Source organism: Polypterus senegalus, chromosome 10 (assembly GCF_016835505.1).
Source record: "Polypterus senegalus isolate Bchr_013 chromosome 10, ASM1683550v1, whole genome shotgun sequence".
In the NCBI taxonomy this organism is placed as follows: Eukaryota; Metazoa; Chordata; class Cladistia; order Polypteriformes; family Polypteridae; genus Polypterus; species Polypterus senegalus.
The window spans coordinates 28,514,067-28,541,607 of record NC_053163.1 but is presented as its reverse complement, the minus strand read 5'-3'; the positions used below and the strand labels follow the sequence as shown (position 1 = coordinate 28,541,607).

Sequence of the window (27,541 nt, the reverse complement as noted above, 5' to 3'; positions counted from 1 at the left end):
TTAAAGCTGCTCTCTCGAGGAAGTCTGCTATGGGGAGGTCCGTCATGCGGCAGGACTGGGGGTCCTTTATATCAACATAAATACACCTACATAATGCCTCACTGGGACTGGGACTGCCAAGGCAGAGGATTTTGTTTCTTTTTAATTTTTTTCCTTTTTAGCACTTCTAAAATGTTTCTGTCTGTCTGTCTGTCTGTCTGTCTGTCTGAACAATGAGCACAGCTCACAACGGTCAGTCAGTAGTCACACCACAACAATAAATTCTGACTGAAGAAGGGCTTGAAATGGACTGTTACGCACCGGTACAGAGTTCTGGCACATTTTCATTTTTAGCATACTGTCTCACATCATGTATCTCTTAGGCAGCCAAGGCTGGGGGATGCTCTCAATGGGCTATACAAGCAACCTCCACGCAATCAATTATCAGTGTATAACGGCGCTCGAAACTCTGTCTTAACTGAAGAGTACCGATACTTATGTGTATCCTCTTCAGGAAATGAGATGAAGCAGTAGTTTTTTTTTTCCCTTCTAAAATAATACTATTAATTCTCAGTGTAAAATAAGTATTTCATAACAAATGACCTGAATAGTCATTTCATTTATTTATTGTGGGATATATCATATGGTGCATTTAGTTGCTTACTTTGTACACCAGTCAATTTTTATTTTAATATTATTGTTTTCACAGTGTCATTTTCTGTACTTAGGTGGTAGTACATAGCATAATTGTTTTTGTTGGTGGTTTTGCTAAAAGGTTATACAATTTTCATTCAATCAAACACCTTAGGAAAATTAGTAGAAAAACCATGCAAAGTTTTTCCTCTAAACATAACTTATTGGCCACTATATGGTTAATTCCAAACTTAAAAACTAGCAGAGGCTTAAAAATGTACCTCTAGTACCTTTAAATATTAGGCTTTTGGGGCAGTACACAGAGGGAGGTCCATGTGCCCTGGATATATGATTTTGATATCAAATGTTTTAGAACACTTCAGTTTTTCCAGTTTTTCTTCAGATGTAATTAGCTGAAATGCATTGAATGACCTAAAATGGTGAAAAGCTAAGATTATCATACAAACTGGTCACCCACAGAAACTTGTCTTCTGATTGGCTTGTGACTGTGGCTCTGTCAGATCTTTGCCTTTGGATTGTGTAGGGCATCACTGGACTCACTGACACTTTGATTTCTTTTTTTGTAATTTCTCTAAATGAAAGGCCTACACTTCCAAGGGTAGTAGTGCTCTGTCTCATTTAATTTTTAATTGCCGTTTTCTTGCCATTATCACCGGCATATTTTCCATTTAGCACTTCAGAGGGTGTAGTAACACAGTCTGTTCCAACTCTGTTTTAAGAGAGGGTTTTTAAGTAATCAACAGAAGTTGGGACACCTGTGCAAACTGTTTGCTTCAACTGGCAAAGCTTCATTTACTTGAATTGCTGCAGAACATCAGTAGGCGTAACCTTTTAGTTGTTTCCTGAAGAAGGCCCATTTGAAATATTCCATTTTACTTTCTCGTATACAAAGTATAGGGAAAGTATTGGAATCCTACAAAACTTACATTTCGAGATTTTGACGAATCTTGACATTTTAGACCACTCTGAGTCTGAAAATACCATTTTTGGAATAATGTCTGCGTGTGTGTGTAAACACGATAACGTGAGGATGCTTTTAATTAGCTCAACCAAATTTTGCCTACAAGTGTTAGGTACAAAAAGTAGATTTCTATCAACTTTTGGGCTATTTCCAATAACCGGAAGTGGTACTTTACATTTTATTCATGCAGCTGCAGAGTCCGATTTATTGAACTTTACTTTTATAATAATTGTTCAATATATTTATATTATTAATTTAATTTGATTTGTTGTTAATGGTTCTTTAGTGTACGTACATACATACTTTAATGTACATGTACATTTGTTCAGTTTTTGCTAACCCTAAACTTAAAATTTAAACCTCTGGTAGTTTACTGCTTACCTTTTCACCATTTTAGGTTATTCATTGGATTTCTAAATTTGAAGAAAAACTCAAGTGCTCTGAAACGTTTGACCAGTAGTGATTAGTTAATTGTTGTCATTTTATTAACTCTTTTAAAAGTAGTCCATTGCCCTAGGTCAACTACATTGGTCAAGCTTGCTAAAAAGTTGACTGGTTATTCGTGTTTTTGAGTTATTACAAAGTTTTATCATTTTGCTTTAATGTGTGTTTGATTATTTTGGTTTACCTCTTAGTAATTTACAGGAGAATGTAGATCACCTCTGTTATGGATACCAGTTCAAACCTGTGTGAGTGTCTTTTTTTGTTTAATGTGGTTCTCATAACAGACAGTACAGATGCAGACGGTGCCATGAGTTTAATAAGTCGGAGTAAAACTTTTTCTTTAAGCTCTTAATTAAGGTTGAGTAATAATTACTTTATATGGTTACCTCCAAGGGTGAGATTGTGAGCCTTTTGTTAAATATTACTGTATGTTTGCTTCAGTCATATAGTGGTGTTGCAAGGAAAAGAATGTACCCTTTTTTAGACTTATACTGTAAACTGCACATACATAGAGCTACAGTATGTGTGTATTTGGTGCATTTCAAAAGATTAAAGCGTTTTTGACTTGCTTGTATGGAATGTTACTTGCTTTTAATAAATTCAGTAAAATGTTAAAAAAACTATAAACAAATAAATGTTGCTAGATTAAAGGCATACCAAAAATGTGATAATGCTACTTTCCCCATGTAGTTCGTAATGGTATCTGAGAAAAAAAATGAATGTAATGTGTTCATGCTGAATGGACAGAAAGAGACATAGTAGAAGACAATAGTGACTAATGTTGTTGTAAAATGAGCATAATGTGAAAAACATCCATGGAAAGAAGGAAAAAAAATGTTACATGTGTCACATAATCCATATGTCCATTGTCCCGTTGCTATGCTTAAAATGTGAACAATTACCAGAGGACATCATAAACAGGAAATCCAAAGCATCTTAGGAGTCACTTTTTAAACTGAACACAAGACCTTTACCAGTATATTAGTAGAATCCATGAATGCTCGTCTATGGCCATGTCATACACTATATAACATGAACTAAATAATATTCTTTACAATGGAATTTGTAATTCCTGGAAGTTAACTTCTGCCTTTTTTTTGTTTTTAAACAGTTATGGTGACCCTGAGAGAGGGTACCGACAGCCTTTCAGATCTGGAACAAGATGACTTGCTATGGGAGAAGGTTGACAGTGTGCGGCACAAGCTGACCCGCATTCTCAATCCTGCCAAAGTCACGCCTTACCTAAGACAATGCAAAGTGATTGATGAGCAAGATGAGGATGAAGTGCTCAACTCGGCCCAGTTTCCCCTCAGAATCAACCGAGCCAGTAAGTATAGGCATTGCTGAAACATTTATTGTTTGATCAACATTGATTTTATTTAATAATACAAACTTTTAATAACATTAATTTACAGGAAGTCTCCATTTTTCCAGTGGTAAGTGTTCCATATAACAGAACAACATGGAGCTAAGCTGTTCCTCCTAAAATAAATAATAGACACCATTGCTAAGGTGGAACAAACTTAAGTGAATTTCCCGTATTACAACTTCTTAACTCAAAAGTCAATAGTTCAGTACAATCTGAACTGAACAAATTTTAATGAATTAAAAAAATACAAAATTTGCAGGGTAAAAATGACAGTTCATGTAGCAGTCTTAGTTATCTTGAGAAGATCTCTTGCTTGTTGTGGGTGCAGGCTTTGAGGTGGACAGCATTTTATTGGAAGACGAGTAGAAGTTATTAGCAGGATTATAAGGATTTTCTTCATTTCCTCCTGAAAAAAGTACAAATGATTATAGCAGAGCATCATCTGTAGTTAACTGGAGCAGTGCCAAATTAAAATGAAAAGCCGTGTGTTGGCGGTGCGCACATAAATCAAACATTTTCTAAGGGTCCAGGACATTCGAAAAGGATGGGAACCCAAAGGTTGGGAAAAAGTTTCATTTTGTAGTATTGCATTTAATGCCTTAATCTCTAAGCTATATTTTTAACAAAGTATCTCCAATTGTCTGCAGTAAAGTTACTTACCTGAAGAACATATGTACCAGAAATCGATTAGCAACTGAATTTATAACCAATGTTTTTGCAGATTTTATATTACTAGGGTGTTGTACCGTGTTGGCTGTTATGGATGTAGTGAGAAGTCAAACAAATTACACCCTTTATTGGCTAACTTAAAAGATTACGATATGCAAGCTTTCAGGAAAGGTAAACTGAGTTAACGCTGCCTTGAGTGTTACCTTACAAAGTCAAAAGAACCTAAGAAAGTGTGCATTATCTAGCAGTGCTGTAGCATCTGATAAAATAAACATGTCTTAACTTGAAGTGGGTCCTCCTTTGATCTTTTGTTGTGCCTCTATCCATCTTATCATTCTCTCAGTCTTTCTTTTTTTACTTGCACACTATTTTTAGGTATTACTTATCAGATACAACACATTGCAAAAATGACACAAGTCAACTACACTTTCACCACTAGCTCAGCAATCAGTGTTTGGGGAAAAAAAAAACAAAAGTTTTACCACAACATTTCTAATATGAAAGAACACAATAAGCAAAATACTGCGGCAACTATTTTATGCAAGTTCTAGTTTATCTGTCCATCTTCTCCAGGTCTCTAGCTGATTGAGTATCTGAATTGTTAGAACAATGCAGATAAGAGAAGTCAGATCACTAACTTGGCATAAGATTTGATCTGAACTGCTTAGTCTTGCTCCAACAATGATGGATGGATTAAAAGGCAGAAGTCTACGTGACCATCATCAAGTCCTTCCGTGAGAACCCTAAATCCAAAGAGGACTGTTTCATTTATGTTAGGTAGAATGCCCAGAGGGGACTGGGCGGTCTCATGGTCTGGAATCCCTACAGATTTTATTTTTTTCTCCAGCCGTCTAGAGTTTTTTTTTTTTGTTTTTTCTGTCCCCCCTGGCCATTGGACCTTACTCTTATTCTATGTTAATTAATGTTGACTTTATTTTATTTTTCTATTCTTTATTATGTAAAGCACTTTGAGCTACTGTTTGTGTGAAAATGTGCTATAGAAATAAATGTTGTTGTTGTAGTCTGCCTGTGTAAGGGATGGCATGCATGGGTGGGGATCCTGGGACGGGATGAGGCAAGGCTCCTTACCAGGATGGGAGGCCAGCTTATCAGAAGCACAAGAAGAAAGGCAGGATATTCCCTGCCTTTACTAGAAAGATGGCAGAAAATGCCAGGTTGGAACTGGGTATGCTGGCATCCCCACACAGATGAATCATGGAACAACACCCATGTGACAGAAAGACCGGGAGAGAAAAATGAACAGGGCTACATGCTCCCCCAATTAGATTTAGATTAGATTAGATTCTACTTTATTGTCATTGTACAGGCACAAAGAAATGCAGTTTAGCATTTAACCAGAAAGTGCAAATACTAGACTAAGGTGCAATGGAAAGTGGGTCCAAATAAACATTAAGTGCAATAAAGCAGCATACAAATGAGAATATACAGTATATCTGTATGGTTTTTGAATTTACAGGTAGTAATATATAAATGCCAGTGTATCTGCTGCCTTTATTTTCCTTGGTCGGCTTGGTGTTAAAGGTGAAGTTATTGTCAGCATACCATGTTGCCAGGTGCTGAGCTTCATCTCTGTAGGCTGACTCCTCATTGTCACTGATCAGTCATATTAGCGTGGTGTTGTCTGCCAACTTTATGAAGGAGTTGGAGCCATATAAAAGGATGAAGTCATGGGTGAAGAAGAAGTAGAGGAGTGGGCTGAGTACACAGCCCTGTGGAATACCGGCATTCAGGATTAGAGTAGAGGATGTCTAGTTGTTTAGTCTGACAGTCTGTGGTCTGTTGATTAGAAAGTCCAGTATTATAAGTTAGATGGCATTCTGTGAACTGTAAGCAAAGCAAACTATTAAACAAAAGAAGATTAAAATTATGAAGGGAATTAGTAAGGTAGATTGAGACTGTGACTTTAAAATGAGTTAATCAAGAACTCGGGGTTACACAGAGTGGGAGGAAAGTAAAAAGGATACCATGTTACCCATGTTAGCGGCTAATTGACACATGGGGTAGGTTTATCAAATAGTGTGGTAGATGGTAGAACTTAGGGGACTTTCAAAACTCGACTTGATGTTATTTTGGAAGAGTTAAGTGTATAGGAACGGCAAGCTTTGTTGGACTGAATGGCCTGTTCTCATCTAGATTGTTCTAATATAGTTCCTTGGGGCAGCCTTGTTGGATTCCAGGGGTTCACACCAAAGGATGCTTTTTAGAATTAGAATTTTAGAATTTCCACTCAATCCTGAAGTGATTCCATTGGGCTATTCCCAAGCACTGGAAGTACTCCCTGGTGTAAGATAAAGGAAGCTGCTCGACCTCATCCAGGTGAATTGGGAGAGAAGCTGGAAATTTATTTGCCAGAGAGAGAGGCAAAAAGATCATTTGTTGGATACACATTGTTTAAGAACCTTGATATAAGGTATTTGATAAATAGATTTGTGCACATGTGGTTGTGTTTGGGGTGCTGAAATACCCTCTACTGGTCACAACCTGGCATGTTGCAAGTTATTTGCAGCCAAGAAAATGTTCAGAAACTAATTCTACTTTTGTGAATCTGATTAGTTGCACAAAAGGAACAGCTTGATAAAATCATATACAGTATAGAGATCATTTATTATGATTAAAACAAATCAAAGGTGCTGTTACAAATCAATACATTTCTTAAAATGAACAGAATATCCTTTCATATTCAGAACCAACTTATTCCAGTTCAGTATCACTGGGAGCTAAAGTCTGTCTCAGGACCTTTAGTTGATTCTATAGCTTGTTGCAGGACCTGCTCACACTCACACTCACACTCACACTCACATTTAGGCAGGACATATCTATCACATTAGCTATCCTGGATAAAGTGTCAGTCAATTGGAGGGCCCACTCTTGCATGCACACTGGGCAATTCAAAAGTATTCATTTAGCCAAGCAAGCACACATTTATGACTTAGAAGATAACCAGATAGCTCTGAGAAAACCTACCATTATGTAGACACCCAAAGTAATTTCAGAGGTTATACAAATATTGGCAGAGTTGGGTTGTGAAGTAGTAGCTCTTCCATGTCAGTTGAGCTATTATCAGCAAATCTAGTATAAGATCACTTTAGACATTAAAAAGAAAATGTTGTCATGAAAGAAGCACTTCCCGATAATGGGAAAAAAAGGATAATCTATCATGCAAAAAACATTATCTTCAACAACTGAGCCAACCAGAAAAAAATATGCCGTTCAGTCACACTGGCTAAAAAACCCAAAGATGGTTTAGATATGCTGCATTATCAGCAAAAACCAGTAACTTTGAAGCCTTTATGCTTCATATCATTTACTATGACAATGTTAAGTCCTCCTGTTCTGCTTGCTGTTCATCTAAAAAAAAAATTCCTATTCCACAATCAATTTTAAACATTTTAGACTTGGCCATTTTGTATAAATTGTTTAGCTTTTGACATAGAAGATTATGTCATGTCATTTTTAACTCGCTTAATCCAGAACAGGGTCATGGGAGTGCTGGATCTATACCAGCTGGCACAGGGTGTAAGGCAGGAATAAACGCTGGACAGAGCGGCAGTCCATTGCAGACCGAACACACACACACACACACACACACACACACACACACACCAAACACACACTAGGGCCAATTTAGTGTCACCAATTCACCTGACCAGCATGTCTTTGGAGAGATGAAGGAAACTGGAAAACCAGGAGGAAATCCAAACAGACAAGGAAAGATCAAGCAAAATCAACCAGGGGCACGAACCCTGAACTCCTTACTGTGAGACAGCAATGCTTCCACTGTGCCACCGTGCTGCCCCATGGAAGATTATTTATGCAAAATTTAAATGCAATCCAGAGTATTAACTACATTGCAATGCAATGCATAAGTCAACAGTGCGTTTCATTTTGGCACAGCATTGCTTTTTAATTCATGTCCATAGATCATAACTGAAAGCAAAGCAAACGTATTGCATTTCACTTGCATTGTAGCATTTTGATTCAAGGTCACGCACTAATCATGTCAAAACTGAATGTAATCAAATGACCAATCAGAGTGACAAGCTGGAGCAGGGGGCGTTGACTGGTGGGTCAAGAGGCATTCTGGTTGCAAACATTTTCATGCTATGGTGCCAAGTTTTATCAGTGTGGAGTGATTAACAGAAACGGTAAGCTGTATGTTTTACGTCTTATGTGAAGTTGTCTGAATATCTTTTATATTTAAACGTCTACGTGTGGAAGTGTGTGTGTCTGTCCGGCCTGGAAGTGAGAGGTGGAGTCGAGGTAAGGGAACAGACAACTTGCTTAGCCACTAATAACACAAATGAGGTGAGCACGTCAGCAAAACGAAACCTCACAAAAAAGACAAAGTCACTTAGCCGCTAACATGGGTAACATGGTATCCTTTTTACTTTCCTCCCACTGCTAATGTACAAGTGATGCGAACATGTTGGCAAAATAAATCCTTTTAGGAGAGATATGCCCAGAGTAGTTCCTTTCAATTACCTGACATCTCTGCATTTCAGTTTTTTTTTTTTCTGACGATTTCAATAGTTTCTAAGACCTCTGATTTTTACAGCACTGACTTACACATTGTGTAATAATAGCCTTATATCATATTGTTCCATTTTTCTTCTTCTTAGTAGTGACCAATACGTCAAGACATTAAGCAGTAGCTGGTACTGTGAACCCCATCTGTAAATATTTACAGACCACATTTAGTGCTTTTATTATACTGGTCCTTTCCAGCAAACAATCAACTCGGAATAAGAATGAAATTGTTATTTGCATTGCCAGCTTTCACCTGTTGAATGACATGGTAGATCTCCTGTCTTATCAACTGATCTTGAGCGCTGGATGAATACACTCCTGATTGAAACGCCTCTTGCCCCAACTGTTCATGTCCCATGTTTCATCTTTGGGAATTGGTTGGTCATTGGATTACGTTAGTTTTGGCATGGTTAAAGCGTGGTGTTGAATCAAAATGCAATACACTCTGAGAAGCAGCTAAGCAAAATGCAATGAGTTTGCTTGTTTTTACCCACAGGAAAACGTTTCTGCTCAAAGGTTGATCTTTGATGGCTCATGAGACTTAAAAGAGATTGCCATGTATGTTTTATTTAAAAATCAACTTTGTCACAGATGTTTCTCCTAAAATTCCTTAGGAGAAATAGCTTTGGATAAGAAGGGGACATACGATACATCTGAGGTAAAATGATTAAAAATTGCGAATTTGGTTTGAAAAGTACAGTATGTTATGTGAGATCGTTCTAGTCTTGCTTGAATCTCTTTCAGGACATCCTATTGTTAGGAGAAATAGCTTTGGATAAGAAGGAGACGTGAGATACATCTTCGGTACAGTGGGGTGAAGTTTGAGAATTTGGTTTGAAAAGCATGTTATGTGAGATCTCTTTCTAGTCTTACTTGAATCTCCTTCAGGACATCATATTTTTACTTATTACTGGACTGGATGTCTTTATCTGAGGTGACTTACAATATTTGAGATACTATTGGTTACATTTCTTTTATTTTTCCAGTTGGAGCACAGACCGATGAAGTGACTCATTCTTAGTCAGTCACACAGTGGTGTCAGTATAGGGATCAGAATCCACAATCTCAGGGTTTGAAGTCCAAAGTCTTATCGTTTATGCCACACTGCCTGTCATGTCTTCTAGAATGAGTATGATCTAATGGGAGGACAGCAATATAACTTACAGCTATTAATAATAGTTTTTCAGAAGCAAGGAATGCAGTTTTCTAATCATAGTAATGTGTTTTATTACCACAGACAAATTTGGATTTCACCATATATTACTGAGCACACAATACAAATACTTTCAGATTGCAAAAAGATGTCAAGACACTATTTGGAAAATCGGAGTCCATTGTGTGACTTTGCTGAGGTCTCTATTGAAACTCAGGGGGAGACACTCGTGATAATACTGGAGTATTTCAATCTGAGAAGTCTCCATTTTACTTCTTTCTGATCTCATTGTTGTCTGGGAAACAGCCATAAAGATATTAAGGAGATCTCGTTTTTGAATTTTCCTTCCTTTGGAAGTTAAGACGCACAATATATGGACATGGATCAAAATGCAATACACTTTTGCATCGAGTTATATTTTATTTAGATTTACATTGTTGTAATGCCTTATCGTGTGTTCTTATAGGGAGAAAGGAGATTTATCTTGAAAACATTTCCATTTTTAAAAACCCTTTTTGTGTGATATAGATAGAGTTATATATGCGCATAATTCTATTAAGTGAATTTCCTACTTCGTTCCATTTTTCAGTTTTTATTACACTAAACTTTTTGATTTGTCTGTCCTGCAGGTCATTTGATTGATATTCTTCAACAGAGAGGGTGCAGAGGCTATGAAGCCTTTATGGAGTCTCTGGAGTTTTACCATCCGGACCTATACACTCATATAACTGGAAGAGAACCTACTCAACGTTGCTCTATTATACTGGGTAAGATGACTCAATATGGGTAAGAAGGACTCATTACAGAATAAATCAGAAGGATTGACAAATTTTGCAAGAGTTCTTTGCTATGGGTGGGAAGGGGGGTCATTTTGAATGTGATCACTTTAATGTAGAAATTAAATTAGTTAATTTAAAAAAGTAAGAGTCATTCAACATCTCTGGGGGAATAGCCATAGTCATTTGGGCTAGAAAGTGACCCACTATATATCTTGCATACTCCTTTACTCCAGCTCTAAAGGTCACTGTAGAAATTGGGAGAACAAGTAATTCATTAAATTCCATGTGCTATTTTTCTGTTTTTTTTTTATTTCAGTTTTTGATTTTTTTAAATAAATTTGCAAATGTTTCCTAAAACATTTTTTGTACACATTGTCATCGTGAGTTAATGAGTACAGCATGACGAGCAACAGCGTAAAATTAAATGTACAATACAACAAAATGTGAAGAAATTGAGGGATCTGAATACTTTTTGAATCCACTGTATGTAGAGATTTATCTTACAGTATATATAAACGTCTACGCGTGGAAGTGTGTGTGTCTGTCCAGCCCAGAAGTGAGAGGTGGACTCGGGGTAAGGGCTCCACCTCCGAGGATACACAAGCGAGGCCTCCGAAGAAAGAGTCACTCGCTTAGCGGCTAATACAGAAGCGAGGCGGGCACATCAGCAAAAGGAAACCTCCGAAGAAAGACAGTCGCTTAGCCACTAATGCACAAATGATGCGGGCAACACAAAACCTCCTAGGAGAGAGATGCCCAGAGTAGTTCCTTTCAACTACCTGACATCTCTGCATTTCAGTTTTTTGTTTTTTTTTCTGATGATTTCAATAGTTTCTAGGACCCTGGGCTTTTTACAGCACGGGTGTACACAGCTAGTATCAATATAAATGGGTGAATGCTTTTGGAATTCTATCCAGGTCAAATTCCATTAGAACTTAGTGCTTGGATCTGAAAAAATAATTTGTAATTACAGGGATTTCGTTATAATGGAATTTGCAGATAGCGCAGTCTCTTAGCACATGCGATTGACAAAGCTGTCTGTGGAATGCGTAACACATTGGCGACATCTTTTTTTTTTTTTGCGCCAGCATCAATGTCGGTGAGAAGTTCCATCTTTTTCTGTAAATTGTTGCCATCAATGCCATATGAGGACCTAGGGTTTGATCCCCATAGCACGCAGCGCTCAGTATTGTTAGATGTTGGAGTTTTGTGGTAAGTTGGGGGTTCCTCTCAGTATCTGGAGCATGCTCCCCTTTACCTATAAAAAAACAGTGACCCTCGGTGTACATAACACTGACTTTCCGGAGCGATCACCTGAGTTGCATCAATACCACCCCTCAGAGTCCAGAGGTAACACCCCTTAACTTTCATAAGCGACACCGCAGTTGGCAGCCTATTTTGCCAATTGCAGCATTTCCCAACCTGTGGACCACACCTGAGCCAGTGTCTTTGAAGATTGGGCCTGATTCACATTGGTGGCAACCCTGCTCTGACGATCGCTTTCAATTGACAGATGGGAACAATGCTCTGATGGTTCAGCTTAATTCACTGTAGCAGCATTGCAGGATGACCACAACCGATCTTGGGCAACCTCCCCTAATCCCCATTATAAAGATCGCGCTTGATTCACTTATAGAGTCTAGCAGCGGACATCCAGGCTCCGCAAGTAGAGGGGGACTCAAATTTGACAGTTATCCCACCCCATAGATTCGCCCACAATATCCGCAATCTGCTGCAATACCCTTCTTGAGGATTGCCTATTCAGCAGAGCTCCTGGATTGCGATTTTTGGGCCAAGGCCAGAAGAAATGCACGTGTTTTACAATTTTTTTTTTTTATGGAAAGTGACTTTTTCATAATAAATTTTGTAGATAAAATGGACTCTGCTGTCATGATTTTTTTAAACATTATTTCTATAGAAAACTGGACAACAAAATAAATTGTTAAAACAAGGATTTTGCTACAGTGGAATTTGACCTGTATTAATTAGACAATCTAAAATAAAAGACACTCGGTTGTCACATGTGATCTTAAGCTATGCTCTCAGCCCTTACCTGATAACAACATCCAAGTCTTTGTTGAATGACACCTGAGCTACAAACATTTAAATTTTTTTTATTATATGTTCCACTACTATTAGGAAAATGTTGATATCATTTATTATGCATGTGCATTCTTTAATAAGAACATATGCAAGTAAAGGTTCTGTTGTCCCAGCAACATATGGCAAGTAATGCTGCTGAAGTGGGCCTTTTGAAAGCAGCGATGATAATATGGAGAATAAATAAATAAAATTATAATTCACAATGACAGAGTCAGATGCTTTTTGGTATCTAAATCAGGTGTCTGGGAGAGGTTTCTATATTTTTTGTAGCCTGTGACTTTAGATATGCATACTGATTAATATCCCAGCATGACTATTGCAAGATAAAGATGTTGATTCCTCCACTGTGTATAAGAATATCTTAAGATATTTTCATTTCCGGTGGACTCATCACATGTTTAATTTCAGATGAAGAAGGTCCAGAGGGGCTAACTCAGTTCCTCCTGGAGGAGGTGAAAAAGCTACGGGAACAGCTGAAAAATAGCAAGATATGCGAGAAGCGCCTGTCTCAGCGCTTTCGTATGGTTGAAGAAGAGAGGCGACATGCAGAACAGAGGTTGAAGCAAATGCAGGAGGAAGAGGCTGTCTTCAACCGCGTACGAAGCGACTGGGAGGCTAACAGTCAAGAACTGATGCGTGTCAAAGAGCAGAACTACTCTCTTGCCCTGAAGTATAGCCAGGCATTACAGGAAAAGGCAGATGCTATAATTCGGGCAAGGGATCTCCAGCTACAGGTAAGAACTGGAATAGTAGAGCAGCTGCTCAGAACACAAAAAACATATCAAATTACAGAGTTTGACATCTTTGTTGTTTTATTTTGTAAAAAGTGATTCACTGATGGCTAAGAAAAGTATTCATTCTTTTAGTCTCATTTGTTAAGATTTTTCTTTTGCTTCTATACTTTGGTTTGCATTTTATTGATTTACTAGCTGTCCTCCACGGCTCCGCCAATGTAGTAGTGAAACAGGACAAACTTTAAAAATCAATAAACAAACAGGTATCACTAGTTAAGCGGAGGCAAGGTACGATCCAAAACGTGGGCAGAGGTAGAGCGATTTGAACAGAGGCTGACGCGTGAGTGAGGAGGGCCCTGCTCCTGATGTCACACTTCCCCCTCTCATCGGCCTGGAGCCTCTGTCTCGGATTAGCATCAATAAATCGCTCCTGTAAGCGATTCTCGTGAAAAGTGGACAGACATACAGACAGACAGATGTATATATACAGGTAGTCCCCATGTTATGGACATCCGACCTACAACTTACGAATGGGGCCGCAGCTGTGATGCATGCACCTCAGTAACTGCCGCTCCGTCATCTTCAGCCTGGGGAAGCTGCAAGCGGTGGCTGGAGGGGGACGATTTCGCGGCTCGCGCAGTGTAGTGTCTCTCAGGCGGCTCTTGGCGGCAAGCGGATTCACTGCCCACCCACCACACGCGGCTGCCCCGTTCGTTTTTAGGTGGGTGGCTGGTAACGCTGCAAGCAATGACCCGGTTGTGACTGAACGGAGGCCATTGAGGGTGAACGGGGCGGCGGGTGGTAGCATTGTAGTGTGCCTCAGATGGGTGCCTGTTGAATGGGGGCGGTGGTGGGCGATTCACAACCAGCGTTTGGCCGCACCGTGTTTGTTCTCAGTGGGCGGACGCTGCAGGCAGCATACTGTAGTGGAGGCAACTGTGAGGTGGGCTGGTGATGAACCGCCCCTCGCCACCCCCATTCATTCTCAAAAGCAAGCCTGCTTGTACTGTTACGTACATAACGGGTAGTTGTCTCTTGTCAGTACATCAGATGTGTTGACGACTGGTGCCTTCCTACCGTGATAGCATGGACAGTGCTGTACAGAAGAGCTCATCTTAACCTTTTGTCTTCACCCTTCAAGAATGTCTCTGAAACACAAATCTGATGCAAGTGCTGGTGATACAGTAAAGAAGAGAAAAACCATCACCATTGAAAATAGAGTAGAAATAATAAAAAGGTCAGAGAGAGGTGAAACTTCATTCATTTAGCATTTATTAAAATAATATACCTGTTCCGAATTCCATACAAATTCCTCTTAAGTACAAATCTACAGTCCCAATATATTATATTGAGATTTGAAAAGAAAATGGTCATTAAGCACAAACAAAGAAGACAAAAATGACAATGTTAGTCAAGCAAACTATGATACTTAGTGCCTGGTTCCCCACTTCTGACTTTGTTTCCCCCTCCCCTCAGCCCGCAGCTGCCATCTGAGATTAGCACAAATAAATCACTCCTATAAGTGAACGATGATACTAAGCGCGATGAGGGAAATTGCAAAATCAACCGGATTGTTCAAACAAGTTATCGAAAAAAATCCGATCTAAAGCCGTTAAGTAGTTCTCTCGTGAAAAGCAGACAGACAGACAGGCAGGGAGACAGATGTTGGATTTTATATAGAGAGAGATTTGAAAAGAAAATGGTCTTTGAACACAAACAAAGTAGACAAAAACGACAATGTCAATCAATAGATTTTCTCAATCTATCTAATCCATGACACAGCCATAAAATTAGTACCCTTCCTGGAAGCATTTGGTCCAAAGAACCCCCACTTTATGGGATGAAATAATGTAAAAATGACAGCCTCCTGTAATTTTATTGATTAATTTTTAGTTTATGAGAAAACATAGACTTGGAGTGGCTGGGTGCTATACTGAAGAGCAGGGGTGCCCACACATTTTTGGCTTGCGAACTACTTTTAAAATGATCAGGTCAATATGATCTACTTACATTAAAAATGCTATATATATATATATATATATATATATATATATATATATATATATATATATATATATATATATATATATTATATATATATATATATATATATATTATTTTATTATACACATATATATATTATTTTATATATATATATTTATATATATTATTTTATATATTTGATTGTGTGTGTGGGATGACCAGTGTGTTAGAAGAAAATAGATCTCAGACTGGCCTTCCTGCATGTCAATCAAGTGGCAAATGCCATAGGGAGGATATATGATAAACTAATATTTAAAGCAAATTTTTTTTGAACGCAACGCGATCTACCTGCACTCCCTTTCCGATCTACCGGTCGATTGCTATCGATGCATTGGGCACCCCTGCTGAAGAGCATAAGGTTAGCAGTTTAATTCACGGTTACTTTTATGACCACAAGGTGGCACCACTGAGCCTCAAACCTCAGACACAATATTCGCCAACAAAGTCTTGGGTTCAAATAAAGGATTTTATTTCACAAAATGAATCGCCAAACATACACAAACAACCAAGACACAATTACAAAGTAAGTGAATCTTCATTCTCTGGTGCCCTGTCCAGGGTTTGTTCCTGCCTTGCGCCCTGAGCTAGCTGGGATAGGCTCCAGCAGAACCCCCCCAACCCTATTCAGGACTAAGCAGGTTAGAAAATGACTGACTGAATCTTCATTCTCTTCTTCCTCTCTTCTTGTTGAGTGTCATCTGGATATGTCTGAGTCAACTTCTGCTGGTCGATCCTTTATATACCTCCAGCCAGGCAGGAAGTCATTTTCCTGTCCAGCCAGCATACCTGTCTGTCCTTCATGACACTGTGTAATCCAAAGTAAGGAAGAAAAAAATGACACAATCATCATCATCAGGTGTTGTTCTCTATCGGAGAGTTGAACATCATGGTTCTCCATCTTAGTTGATCTTCAGCTAGCTGCTTTGTTTCTTCACACTTTTTTACTGTCTACACGTGCTTTTAAGATGCTTATCTCCAGGTTTCCAGCTGATCTTCTTATCAGATGTCCAGCATACTTCATCTTCATCTATTCATAGATGTTTCTTTGTTATTATTCTGAGGAACACCTCTTTGTGAGTTGGTCTGTTTTTCCAGTTTATTCGTAAAATTCCTCTGTAGCACTGTTGCTCGAACGTGTCAGTTTTCCTTTTCAGACATTTATGTAGAGTCCATGTTTCACACTCATCATGTTCAAATTGAGAAGCAATTTATTTTTCTGATTGAGTTTAAAATCTCATTTCATTATTTGTGAAAAAGCATCTTTTCACAAGCTTGGCAACTTCAGGACATTCATAGAATTGTACTTAAGCTACTCTTGTGGTGTTTTGATTTGTAGTTAAGGTCATTGCTCTGTTGGAAAGTAAACCTTTGGCTCAGTCTGAGGTCCAGAGTGCTCAGAAGCAGGTTTACTTTAAGGTTATCTCTGCACTTTGCTCCATTGTCCCAGTCCCTTCTGCTGGAAAGCTGCCCCACATCATAATCCTGCCACCATTAAGCATCACCAAGTAGGATAGCATCATGCAGGTGATGAGCAGCGCCTGGTTTCCGCCAGACATGATGCCAGTCTTAGTTTCTTCAGACCATGTTTCACAGCCATAGGGTTAAAACTGAGAAGCGGTTTGTTTTTCAGATTGACTTTAAAATCTCATTTTATTATTTGTGTTTTGAAAAAGTATCTTTGGCCTTCCTATTCGTGTTCTTATTTCTTTTGTACATTTCCCATTTTCTGTCATTTGCTTTTAAAGTACTATATTTGTATTCTTTAAACCTGCTCCAGTTTCATTCTTTGGACCACCATCTCACACGTTATTCCTGTAGTTTTAAAGATGTTTTGGTGGTTTTTATGCTTAATTCCATTCCATATTCCCTTCCTTCATCTATTTTTTTGTCACTTGGTTTCTGTGGTGCAGTGGTAGCCCTGTTGCCTCGCAGTATGGAGATCATGGATTCGTGTCCCGGGTCCTCCTTGTGTGGAGAGCGCTTTGAGTAGTGAGGAAAGTTCTCTATAAATGTAAAGAATTATTTTACTATTATTATTTAATTCATTGTTTGCAGTCAGTACTGTGTCATCCGCTTATCTTATATTATTTAGTATGTGTCCTCCAAAGTTTTTCCTTTATCCTCCTCTTGAACAGCTTTTATTAAATGTTCACTTTATAAATTGAGTAATATAGGTAATACAATACATCCCTGCCTTACTCCTTTTTTTTATTGTAAAGTATCTTGAGTTCCAATTTACAGTTCTAATATAAGCCTCCTCATTCCAAAATATGGCTGTGATTATTTTTCATTTAATATTTGGAATACCAGCCTTTTGCATATCCTCCAGTACAATATTATGTTTTGCTTTATCAAGTGCTTTTCTGTGGTCAAAATAGCACAAATATAAGATTTTTCTTTTTTCTAAAACTCTTCTGTGGAGCATTTTTAATTGGAAAATGTCATCCTTTTATTCCTTTTCCCTTTCTAAAACTTGTTCTATTGTGTTTTTTTTTTTTTGTTCAATTCTTTTATTTATCAAGTTAAGCAGTAAGTTAGTTGCATGCAAGATTACAAGACTTTGCCTATTTTTGGAATTTAACTAAATATGCAATTCAGAAGGTCTTCCTGGAATTATCCCTGTATTATATATTTTATTTGTTACTTTTGTTACTTATTCTATCCCTCTATCACCATGTTGCTTCTGGAATTCTGCTGGCATGTCACATTATATTGTAAGATAACACAATATATTGTATAAATGGAGCAACAAGAAATATCAATCATGCTTAAAAAATTATTCAGTTAAGTAGCTATTATCTTTCCAGGTAGAATGCAAGAAAATAAATGGATTCTAATGTACTAAGACCTGCAGAAATGATATAAATCAAGGGTGTCCGACAGTCATTGCAGATTTCCTTTGCAACCAAATTCCCAATCAGAAACCAGCTAGTTTGGTTTGTGAGATACACCATTTACTTAAATATTTGACCATTGGTATTTGGTTATGTTCTGCTCTGCTAAAAACTGTTTCCATTGGTTTTTTTTGTCTTGCAGGGTCCTGTGTCACCGTATTTTCCCTTTTATACTCTTTATTATGTAGACTTTACCAAAATGCGTCCAATCCCATACACTTACCACTCTGTGGTAAGCACTTCACTTCTTTATTTATAACCTCAGACAATTAGACAGCATGAAAGAGCAGGCAGGAGAAGTTGCTACATATTTCATCTATATATATATATAAAGGAGAGTTGGGATCCGAGAGACTGTGTTTGTGGATGGACTGAGAGTTAAGGCGGGTGGGGGAGTCACGTGATCATCTGCCCTCCCATTCATGTCATTTCATTCACTTCATTTCGCTCTCAGATGAGCTCCGCTGAGCTCCGCAACTGACACGGTCTTGCGTTCTTTTTCCTTAGTGTTTAGTCCATTCTCCTTTACTAATTTACTGTTTAGTACACGCGGTACTTACGCAGTCACTCATAAAAGGGGAGAAGACTCCATGCGAGAAATGGGTATTGAAACTACCTTGGAAGACATGCAATCAACGAGGCCATTAAACGGATCTCAAGAGAGGTCTTCTAGGTTGGAAAAAAAGCGCTTGGCTGCCAAAACCAGGCGATTAAACGAATCTCAACAAGAAACGACTTCTACGTTAGAAAAAAAATGAAAATCAGGCGGTTAAACGAATCTAAAGAAGACAGGATTTCTAGATTGGGAAAAGGACGATTGGCTGCCAAAACCAGGCGGTTAAAAGAATCTGAAAAAGACAGGACGTCTAGATTGGAAAAACCACGATCCGCTGCCGAAACTACCCGGTTATACGTGCAGCGAAGCGTGCCAGGTCTGCTAGTTAATTATGTATGAGGGATGTTCAGAAAGTTTCCGCACTTTTTATATTTTCTTTGGAAAATGTGAAGGCGGGAGGAGTAGTAATTGGTCGTGTCTGAGAGTGTCATGTAGCTAGTTCTGTCTGGCAAGCCGGCTGCCCTTACAGTTTAGTATAAGAGTTGTCACCCTGTGGTGAACATGGCTACGAAACGTATAAATTGCACCAAAGGAAAAACAATGTTCTGTCATACGCTTTTTGTGGGCAGAAGGTGTGCCGGGAGCACAAGTTCATCTCCGCATGTATGCTCGGTATGGGGATAAAGTTCTCTCTCGTATAGTCGTCTATGAGTGGATTGAAATGTTTGAAAATGGCTGTACTAGTGTGACGGATACAGAGTGCTCCGGATGGGAAGAAGGTTTTCATGTGATGATGATGTGAAAGTGGCAGTGCATCAGTGGCTACACGTTCAACCAAAGACATTTTTTGCTGATAGCACTAAAACGTTGGTACGACGCTGGGAAGGTGACTATGTAGAAAAGTGATGTAATTTGTTTTTGAAATTCTTAATAAATAGATTTAAAGTACAGAAACTTTTTGAACGTTCCTCGTGTAATACATAATATGCCCAAACGTTAAGCAAAATAAAATGAATGTGACTACATACCATTACAGCCAAAGAAGCAATGCACCTTGAATACATAGGCAGTCTTGTGTTCTGTCCAGCTTGTTCTTTGCCACTGCATGACTGGAGCTGTCTTAAGATGGCGTCCAACACAGAGTTGTCTTCATCATGGAGAAATGGCAAGAGAGTGAGAGAGAGGTGGTCTTCTCTTCATGGCCAGATGGTGAGAGAGAAAAATGAAATGACCAACTTATACCATTCCTATCGCAAATCCTGAACCTATGGGTGCAGGCAACTCCATTGGTTAATCCAAACTTGTTCAGGCATTATTGGACCAATAGGAGATCGCGGAACAGAATGGCCAATCATACACTGCCACATTTCAGACTAGATTCATACCAGTTAGGCAATTTATGGCCTTTCTACATGGGATGGCTTATAGAATGTCTTTCTCAGAGTTACAACGAAGATCCCTTGCAAAACTGGTTGCAATTTCCTGCCCCCCTGCCATAAATTACACTCCCTAGAGCAAAGCTACATATCCTGTCCCCCTTTCAGGCCATGTCAAAAGTGGCATCCCCTCACTGCCCACCGTAAATGTCACATTCTAAGTCAATACTTTCTAAAATATCCTAAAGTAACTGGGGGAGGTTGGGTAAACATCGAAGCACAGCTGTTTTTATCAAGAAATAAAAACTGGCCTCCTGAAACACTAATGCACACTTAAACCTGTTCTTAAAAGTCATAATGCATTCAACTATAGCAATGCTAGATGTCACAAAATACACAACAGCAAATGAACATTAAAACAAGAGCGCTTGGTGCAGTCCTTAAATCAGTTAATTTCTTCTTTGTGTATTTTAATCTCTATTACACCTAGTTATATTTTACTTTTCAGGAAACAATGAAAAAGAGCACTGGGATGGATTTCAGCCCCTCAGTCGTTCTTTTTTTAATGTTTTACTTTCTGCTGTTTTCAAAGCATTTTATTATCGTTGAAATATGCTTGCATTCAGCAAGCGTTGAGGTTGATTTCATTACTAAGAACTGCCATTGAATTTGCAGCAATCTGGTACCTTTCTTTTAATGCAAGAGAATGCTTACAGCACTTAAAATGTAAACTTTTGACAGTTTGTTTTAAGTTAAATATTCAGTGCAATTTCTCATTTATAGTATTTTTTATAGTATTGCGTTTATGTAATGAGAAAGCGATGGATCAAATTGTGGTATTATTAAATGTATTCTTTTTCATGTTCACAGTATATTTTAATTAGTTTTATCATTTCTGAAGAGAAAACAAAAACAGAAAGCTTTTTGGGGCACCATGTGGTCTACCCTGTAAAATTAAATAAGTTGAAAGTTTTGAAGAAAAAAAATACATGTGTTGTAGCGCTAAAGTGCGCTGTCCTGTATAAATTCAGGCTGACTGTGGAAGATGGCGTTTCCTTGACTTGTACGACATTTTGGGAGGAAGAGGCGGACCCAGGTGGCAGACTCCAGAAATGACATCATAGATGGAATGGTGTCAATCTTTCTTTTGGTGGAGGGAGGAGAAGAGAGATTTTTATTTGGCAGCACCACCTCATGTCTCGGTGGAGAATTACAATCACTCAAGCCCATAAGCTGTTTCCCAAGTGCACACAAGTGAAAATTTCATCGTTGACAGCATTATTAGAAATGATTTACTAATTTTGGAATTTTCTGTCAGAAACCTCAAAAAAATCACTCTTAACAAATGAATTCATACCAAAATGACAAGACAGCTCAAGACGAGCTAATAAAAATAAGAAAGCCCACTTGTAGCACAATTGCAATGTGTTGAGGTCAGTGGACAGTTTGTGAGATGGCCAGCAAGAATTTTTAAGGCACCAGCCGGGCTACCAACGTTTAATCATTGGCATTTATCAGTGGAAAAAAAATAAAGAAAGAAAAAGCACATGTAGTGTTTCTGTGCTTACCACATACTGTACTACCAAATTCACGGCCAAATCGGCCAACTGTAATAAATACACCACACAGGTTGTTAAAGGGTGCACCGTCTCTTTTTCTTTTTGGAAAGAATGAGCTGCCATCTTTTATAGGCAGCTAGATTTTTGTTACTGTCCAGACTGGAAAAAGGCGGAGCCATCTTAGGGCGCACCGTCCCTTTTTCTGTTTGGACAGAATGAGCTGCCATCTTTTATGGGCAGCTCGATTTTTGATACTGTCCAGACTGGAAAAAGGCGGAGCCATCTTGGGGCTAAAGGCAGTTGATAGGCATTGAGCTGGGGCTACCAGTCAGAAGAAGATAGTGTTAGTGAAGGTGCATCCTCTAGTTGTGGTGTGGAACTGCTTACCTCGACAGAGCCAGAAAGATGATTCCCAGACACACGTGTGTGTGACAGTGTTTAAACAAAGTCAGCAACACTGCAAAACAATTCCGTGAGAGAATTTAAAGTGACTTCAAAACGTCGAATGTTATTTATTTGGCACGGGCACGCTCAAAAAATACATGTGTAATGCCACAAAAAGTGCATGCAGACATGTCCGTGCCAAATAAATAACATTCGACGTTTTGAAGAAATCCATTTTATGACACGATTTACCTTTATTTATTTACTTACTTCCTAAAGCCTAAAGTCACAAGTAGTGTGTAGAGGGCATGCTCAAAAAATACATGTGTAATGCCACGAAAAGTGCCTGCTGACACTTCAGTATGCAAGCAATGGTATGTGCATTCTTGCTCCTATGCAGAAGGGAGCTGAGTTTACCTCTCTTATAGCGCATCTATGTGAAAACAGCAGTGTCAGATGCGAGGGTGGGGTGTGTTTGGGCTCGTGAACGCGGCTGAGATAATAAAACGGACAAAAAAAACCCAAAGCTAACCTTTACAAGTATCATAAATTACACTGGCTGTTACAGACTGAAATCAAATGTATGTTTTTATTCTAAAATAGTAAGCCTAAGAGCAGTTTACTTCTGAAAATGGAGTGGTGCAGGATTGAACTCGCGACCTTTTGATTCCCAGGCGGCAGCTGATTCTATTGCGACACAGAGGTCATAATCAACGGGTATCAATGTTGTATGTTAAGGTGGCTTTTTGTTTCTGCAGTTATATTTTTGAATAAAAGCACAATTGTTGTGTTAGATTTGTACCTTTTGTGAAAGTATTTCTTTGATACTTCAGGCTTCATACATTATATAGTCTATGCCTACATTTTGTCATCTACTAGTAGAATATAAAAAAGTTTCTGTTTTAACAATGTGTTTACACAGATTACTGTAGAAACGGAACAGACATGAAATTCATGTGTTCAAAACAGCAATCTCTTATTTCCACTCTAAAACTCCACTTCACTCCCAGAAAATCAATCAAGGCATGAGCTGGGAGAAGTTTGTGCACGTTCTAAATCGGTGGGGTAATGGAATAGCCGGCTGCTTGCAGCCTGATTTTTATCAGCATATTTAGATGACAAAAGACGCTGCCGGAGAGGTGAGAACGGTTTTAAGAAGCGATTTAAGGTGGGACGGATTAACGAGTTTTTTCGTAGGCTCTGGTAATTCTAGTGTTAAAAGAGTGAATATTATGGACAATGCAAATCACTACTTAAATGACACAACTGAAATACCGACTCAAATATTGAAGAATTTGAAGTTGCTATCTATTACAAATGATAAAAATAGAATTAAAAAAAAAAAAAATTAAACTCACAACTCAACTCAAATCACTGGAAGATGGATATTTTGACTTTTATTACTTCTGCAAACATTTGTTCGATAAACACTCTGGTCCCCTCTGCACTTTCAGAAACATTTGTTATCGTCTCTCTCTACATTGACTTGCTGGTATTCCGGCCTGGTATGGTCCTTGCTTTATACACCATTGTTTTGGGGTAGAATCTGTTTCTCTATAGCTTTGTGCTGTAAAAATGTATTCAGAAAATTGTTTGATTTATAATTTTAAACTGCAGAGCAAGAAAAAAAATGTGTCTATATCCCCAACATTATGGAGGGGCACTGTAAGTGGTGTTGCTTTGTAGCTACAGGGTAATGGGTTTGATTGCTGGTTGAGTGATTTGCTTTGTGGTGTTTTTTTTTCTGCTGTTCATGTGGTTTGGATGAGGTGCTTAAAAAGAATATTTTATTAACCCATATTTGATAATCCATATTATTCCAAGAATTATGGAGGGCTGTGTAGCAACCTACATACAAGATGTCATTTAAATTGGTTCAGTCATTTTTCGGTGGTTGGCAAACAAAGAAAACACACAAGCTGATGGAAAGACGAGATGAAGCAAAATAGACAAATAAGCAGAGAAACAAACAGAAAAGATGTAATCGAAGGGTTGAAATTAGGTCCTTGGTAGGCAAAATGGATAAATAACATCAAACAACACTGAAAAATTCAAAAGATAGACAAAGGGAATTACAATTTTATTTGTATAGTGTAGACTATATTTATGTTTTACTGTTATAATTAAATAAACAGCAGGAATTAGTAATGTATCAGTTAATAAAACTGGAAAATCTGAGACACATGTTCCAGTGTTTATGTTGACAGTGATAATTAATGTTCTTTTTTTTATGCTGTACCATAGGTGGATCTTCTGAAAAACAAGCTACTGTTACTAGAACGGGAAATCAGCCCTACCCCACAAAAATACCATAAATCTGATAGTCTGAGCCGGAGCAACAGCTCCACAAAACTCCAGGAGGACAACCAGAAACTTCGCACTCAGCTGAGTGAGCTGCAGAACACCATAGAGGTACTTAACTTATGTAAAGTTCTCTACCTTAGGAATGGCATTGCTTGCCTTTGGAGATGTCAGTAGTTATGAAAATAAAGGCTGCATTGTTATATGCAGCCAACATTACCTAAATTCTATTGTTCACATATTCTCTCTTTGGGGTGGTATGGTGACACAGTGGTAGCACTGCTGCCTCACAGTAAGGAGACCAGGGTTTGCATCCCAGGTCCTCCCTTCATGAAGTTTGCATGTTCTCCCATGTTTGTGTGGTTCCATCCCGAAGTCCAAAGACATGCAGGTAAGGAGAGCTGGCGATCCTAAATTGGCCCTAGTGTGTGTGTGTGTGTGTGTGAGATGGACTGGTGCCCTATGCTAGCTGGAATAGGCCCCAGCGGACCCCCTCAACTCTATTCAGGTTTAAGCAGGATAGAAAATGACTGACTGATTGACTGACATGTTCTCTGTTTTCATTATTCAGAGAGGTACAGGTAGTCAGGTCCTCCTAGACATCTTGGATCAGGATCGCCGTGAAGCCCTGGAGAATCGACACGATCTGTGCAACACCATCAACTGTCTGCAGACAGAACTGGAGAGAGTTGAAAGCCAACAGAAACAGGTAAATTATTCTTTTGCCAATTCTGTTATTACAGCTCAACCTTGGATTTAAAGTAAAGGCAAAGGCAGCAATGTAAAAAATGCCAACACACTCTCCCACATTTTACTCTGTGTACCTTTAACTTGATCATTGCATGGGACAACAATGCATTCAAATATTACAATGTCCTTCCGACAGCTCATATCATAGCCATTTGATTTGTCTGGTGTTTCCATTATAAAGCATATCCTTTTAAGCAGGAGTCCTTTGATAAAGAAAAATCCTGTTACTCGTCATAATACTTTCATGAAAGCCAGTTCCTGACTGATCTATAATACACTTACTTAAAGAGAAATAGGTTTGGCCCTGGCCATTTCACTCTGCTGAGGTGCTAGGGCTTTTTATTTATTTTATTTATTTTTAAATTTTATTACAATCATTCCATACAAATCAATCAATTTTTACAAAAAATAAAATTAAGAACAAGGCTTTTTGTTGGTTTGTTTTCTTGTTAATCTCAACATGAATAGATCACTCCTTCCCAGCACCTTGACTGGCCGCCAAAACCAAGGCACATTCTTTAGTCAGTTTTCCCAGTCATCTTTAAAGAGAAAATGGCTTTTACAGTTTTAGTCCATAGCCTCTTGTTTAAATTTGTGCTTCCTGTGGAAAAAAAAAAATGTTGGCAAACTCTGCACCAGAGGGACCCACAGTGGTATTAAAAACTCTCTGCAAAGACTGAGTTTAGCTTTTTCATTGTTCACATTTGGCAATGGCAATCTATTTTGTTTCTATTCTAGCAAATCATTGCTGGAGAAAAGCTAATTTATTTAGTTCATCATTTTCCATTTCTCATTGTTAAAAATGTAAAGCCTTTTTAGAGTGGTAGTGGCTTGCGATTTACCTGGTAGGGCGAAAGGAGGCTGCCAAAGAAAAAAATTTTCTGGCACAAAATTGCTATGAAATTGGAGCAGCCAAGCTGAGGTTGTGTCTTGGCTGAGAAATTTAGGATTGTTTGCAGTCTTACTTTTCTTTTTTTCAGGTTGCCATGAGACAATTTTTGGCGTAGTAAGCAGGCTTAGTGCACAGTATACCTGGCACTCGCCGTAATTACCCATTAGCTTTACCTTACTCTTTACTTGCTTGATTTTGATATACTTAATTTTTCCTTGGGGATTAATAATCTTTTCGTTTGACCTTTGGGGTCAGATTGCAGGGTCAGCCACTTTGAATAAATTTCAGGTTAAGGGCCTTGCTCAAATGTCCAACAGAGTGGATTCCCTTTTGGCAGTAAGAGGATTTGAACCAGCAACCTTCCAGATGCCAGCATAGATCCTTAGTTTCAGAGCCAGCACTCTGCCATGTTTCTGAGAAATTGTATTCAATGGTGGAATTGCCCTACACTGAAATATTTTAAATTTATAGACTATTGTTCTCTACCTTTTAATTTTTCTATTATTTTACTAGTTTATTGAATCAGCATCAGAGGAACAATCATCTACTAATCTAGAACTCTTGACAGATATCCCAGTTATCTCTCAGTCCAAAAGTTTGGTTTAAAAGGTTTAGTAAAAATTCAAAGCAAATATTAAGCACAATAATAAAGAAAAAGATTGTTACACACGTAGAATTAAAGCAAAAAAAAAAGAAAAAAAGGTCTCTTCTCTAAACTTAGCCTTTTCTTATTAAACTTCATTTGTTTTCTATGCTAAAAGATGTTTTACTTCGCCTTCAGTATGCTCTAAACGTACGGAGCTGCACATTCAATAGAGCACATTGTGTTACATACCATTGGGCACGTTAAGTTTACACGTTAAGTTTGAAACCGTGTGCCCCCCAGGCGTTACTTGTGGCAAGGCAGGTCACTAACTGAGATGATTCTATAGTCAGAGAGACGAGAAATAGTTAAAATATACAAATTCTATTCAGCTTGTGGGGGTTATAAGAACCTCCCATAGACTATGCATTAATGTTATAGGCATAAATGTAATATAACTTAACTATTTGAGGGCTGAATATTTTTTCCAAAAAACACAGCTTTCTGAAAAGCACACAGAGCAACAGTTTCACACAGAAATCAACATAAATCATTTGTTGCTGCGTGCTGTGGCACCACATGTTCGCCATCTCTGATGCAGGGGTGGCTTGACAGTCAGCAGGAATGCGCAGCGGGCTGGCAGTGATGACAGTCGCAATGTGCCACAATCTGGTTTGTTCCTCTTTTTATCATAAGAAGCGATCCTTCCAGGCGAACTTTGCATCAGATACACGAATATGTTCAGCACCACGATCAGCCAATGCTGGTACCTCACTTACATTTTCGATCTCGATCTCCAGATCACTTGCA

General features: G+C 38.4%; 1 protein-coding gene across 1 annotated transcript in view; it reads left to right on the top strand.

Moving 5' to 3' along the window:
• The window catches only part of LOC120536985 (caspase recruitment domain-containing protein 10-like), a 157,658-nt gene that overhangs the window by 39,758 nt on the left and 90,359 nt on the right, over positions 1 to 27,541 (top strand). The window contains exons 2-6 of the mRNA XM_039765574.1: positions 3,150 to 3,365; positions 10,407 to 10,544; positions 13,068 to 13,393; positions 24,450 to 24,617; positions 25,078 to 25,215. Coding sequence (XP_039621508.1) covers positions 3,152 to 3,365; positions 10,407 to 10,544; positions 13,068 to 13,393; positions 24,450 to 24,617; positions 25,078 to 25,215 — 984 coding nt within the window. The 5' untranslated portion in view covers positions 3,150 to 3,151. The remainder of the gene's footprint in view (positions 1 to 3,149; positions 3,366 to 10,406; positions 10,545 to 13,067; positions 13,394 to 24,449; positions 24,618 to 25,077; positions 25,216 to 27,541) is intronic.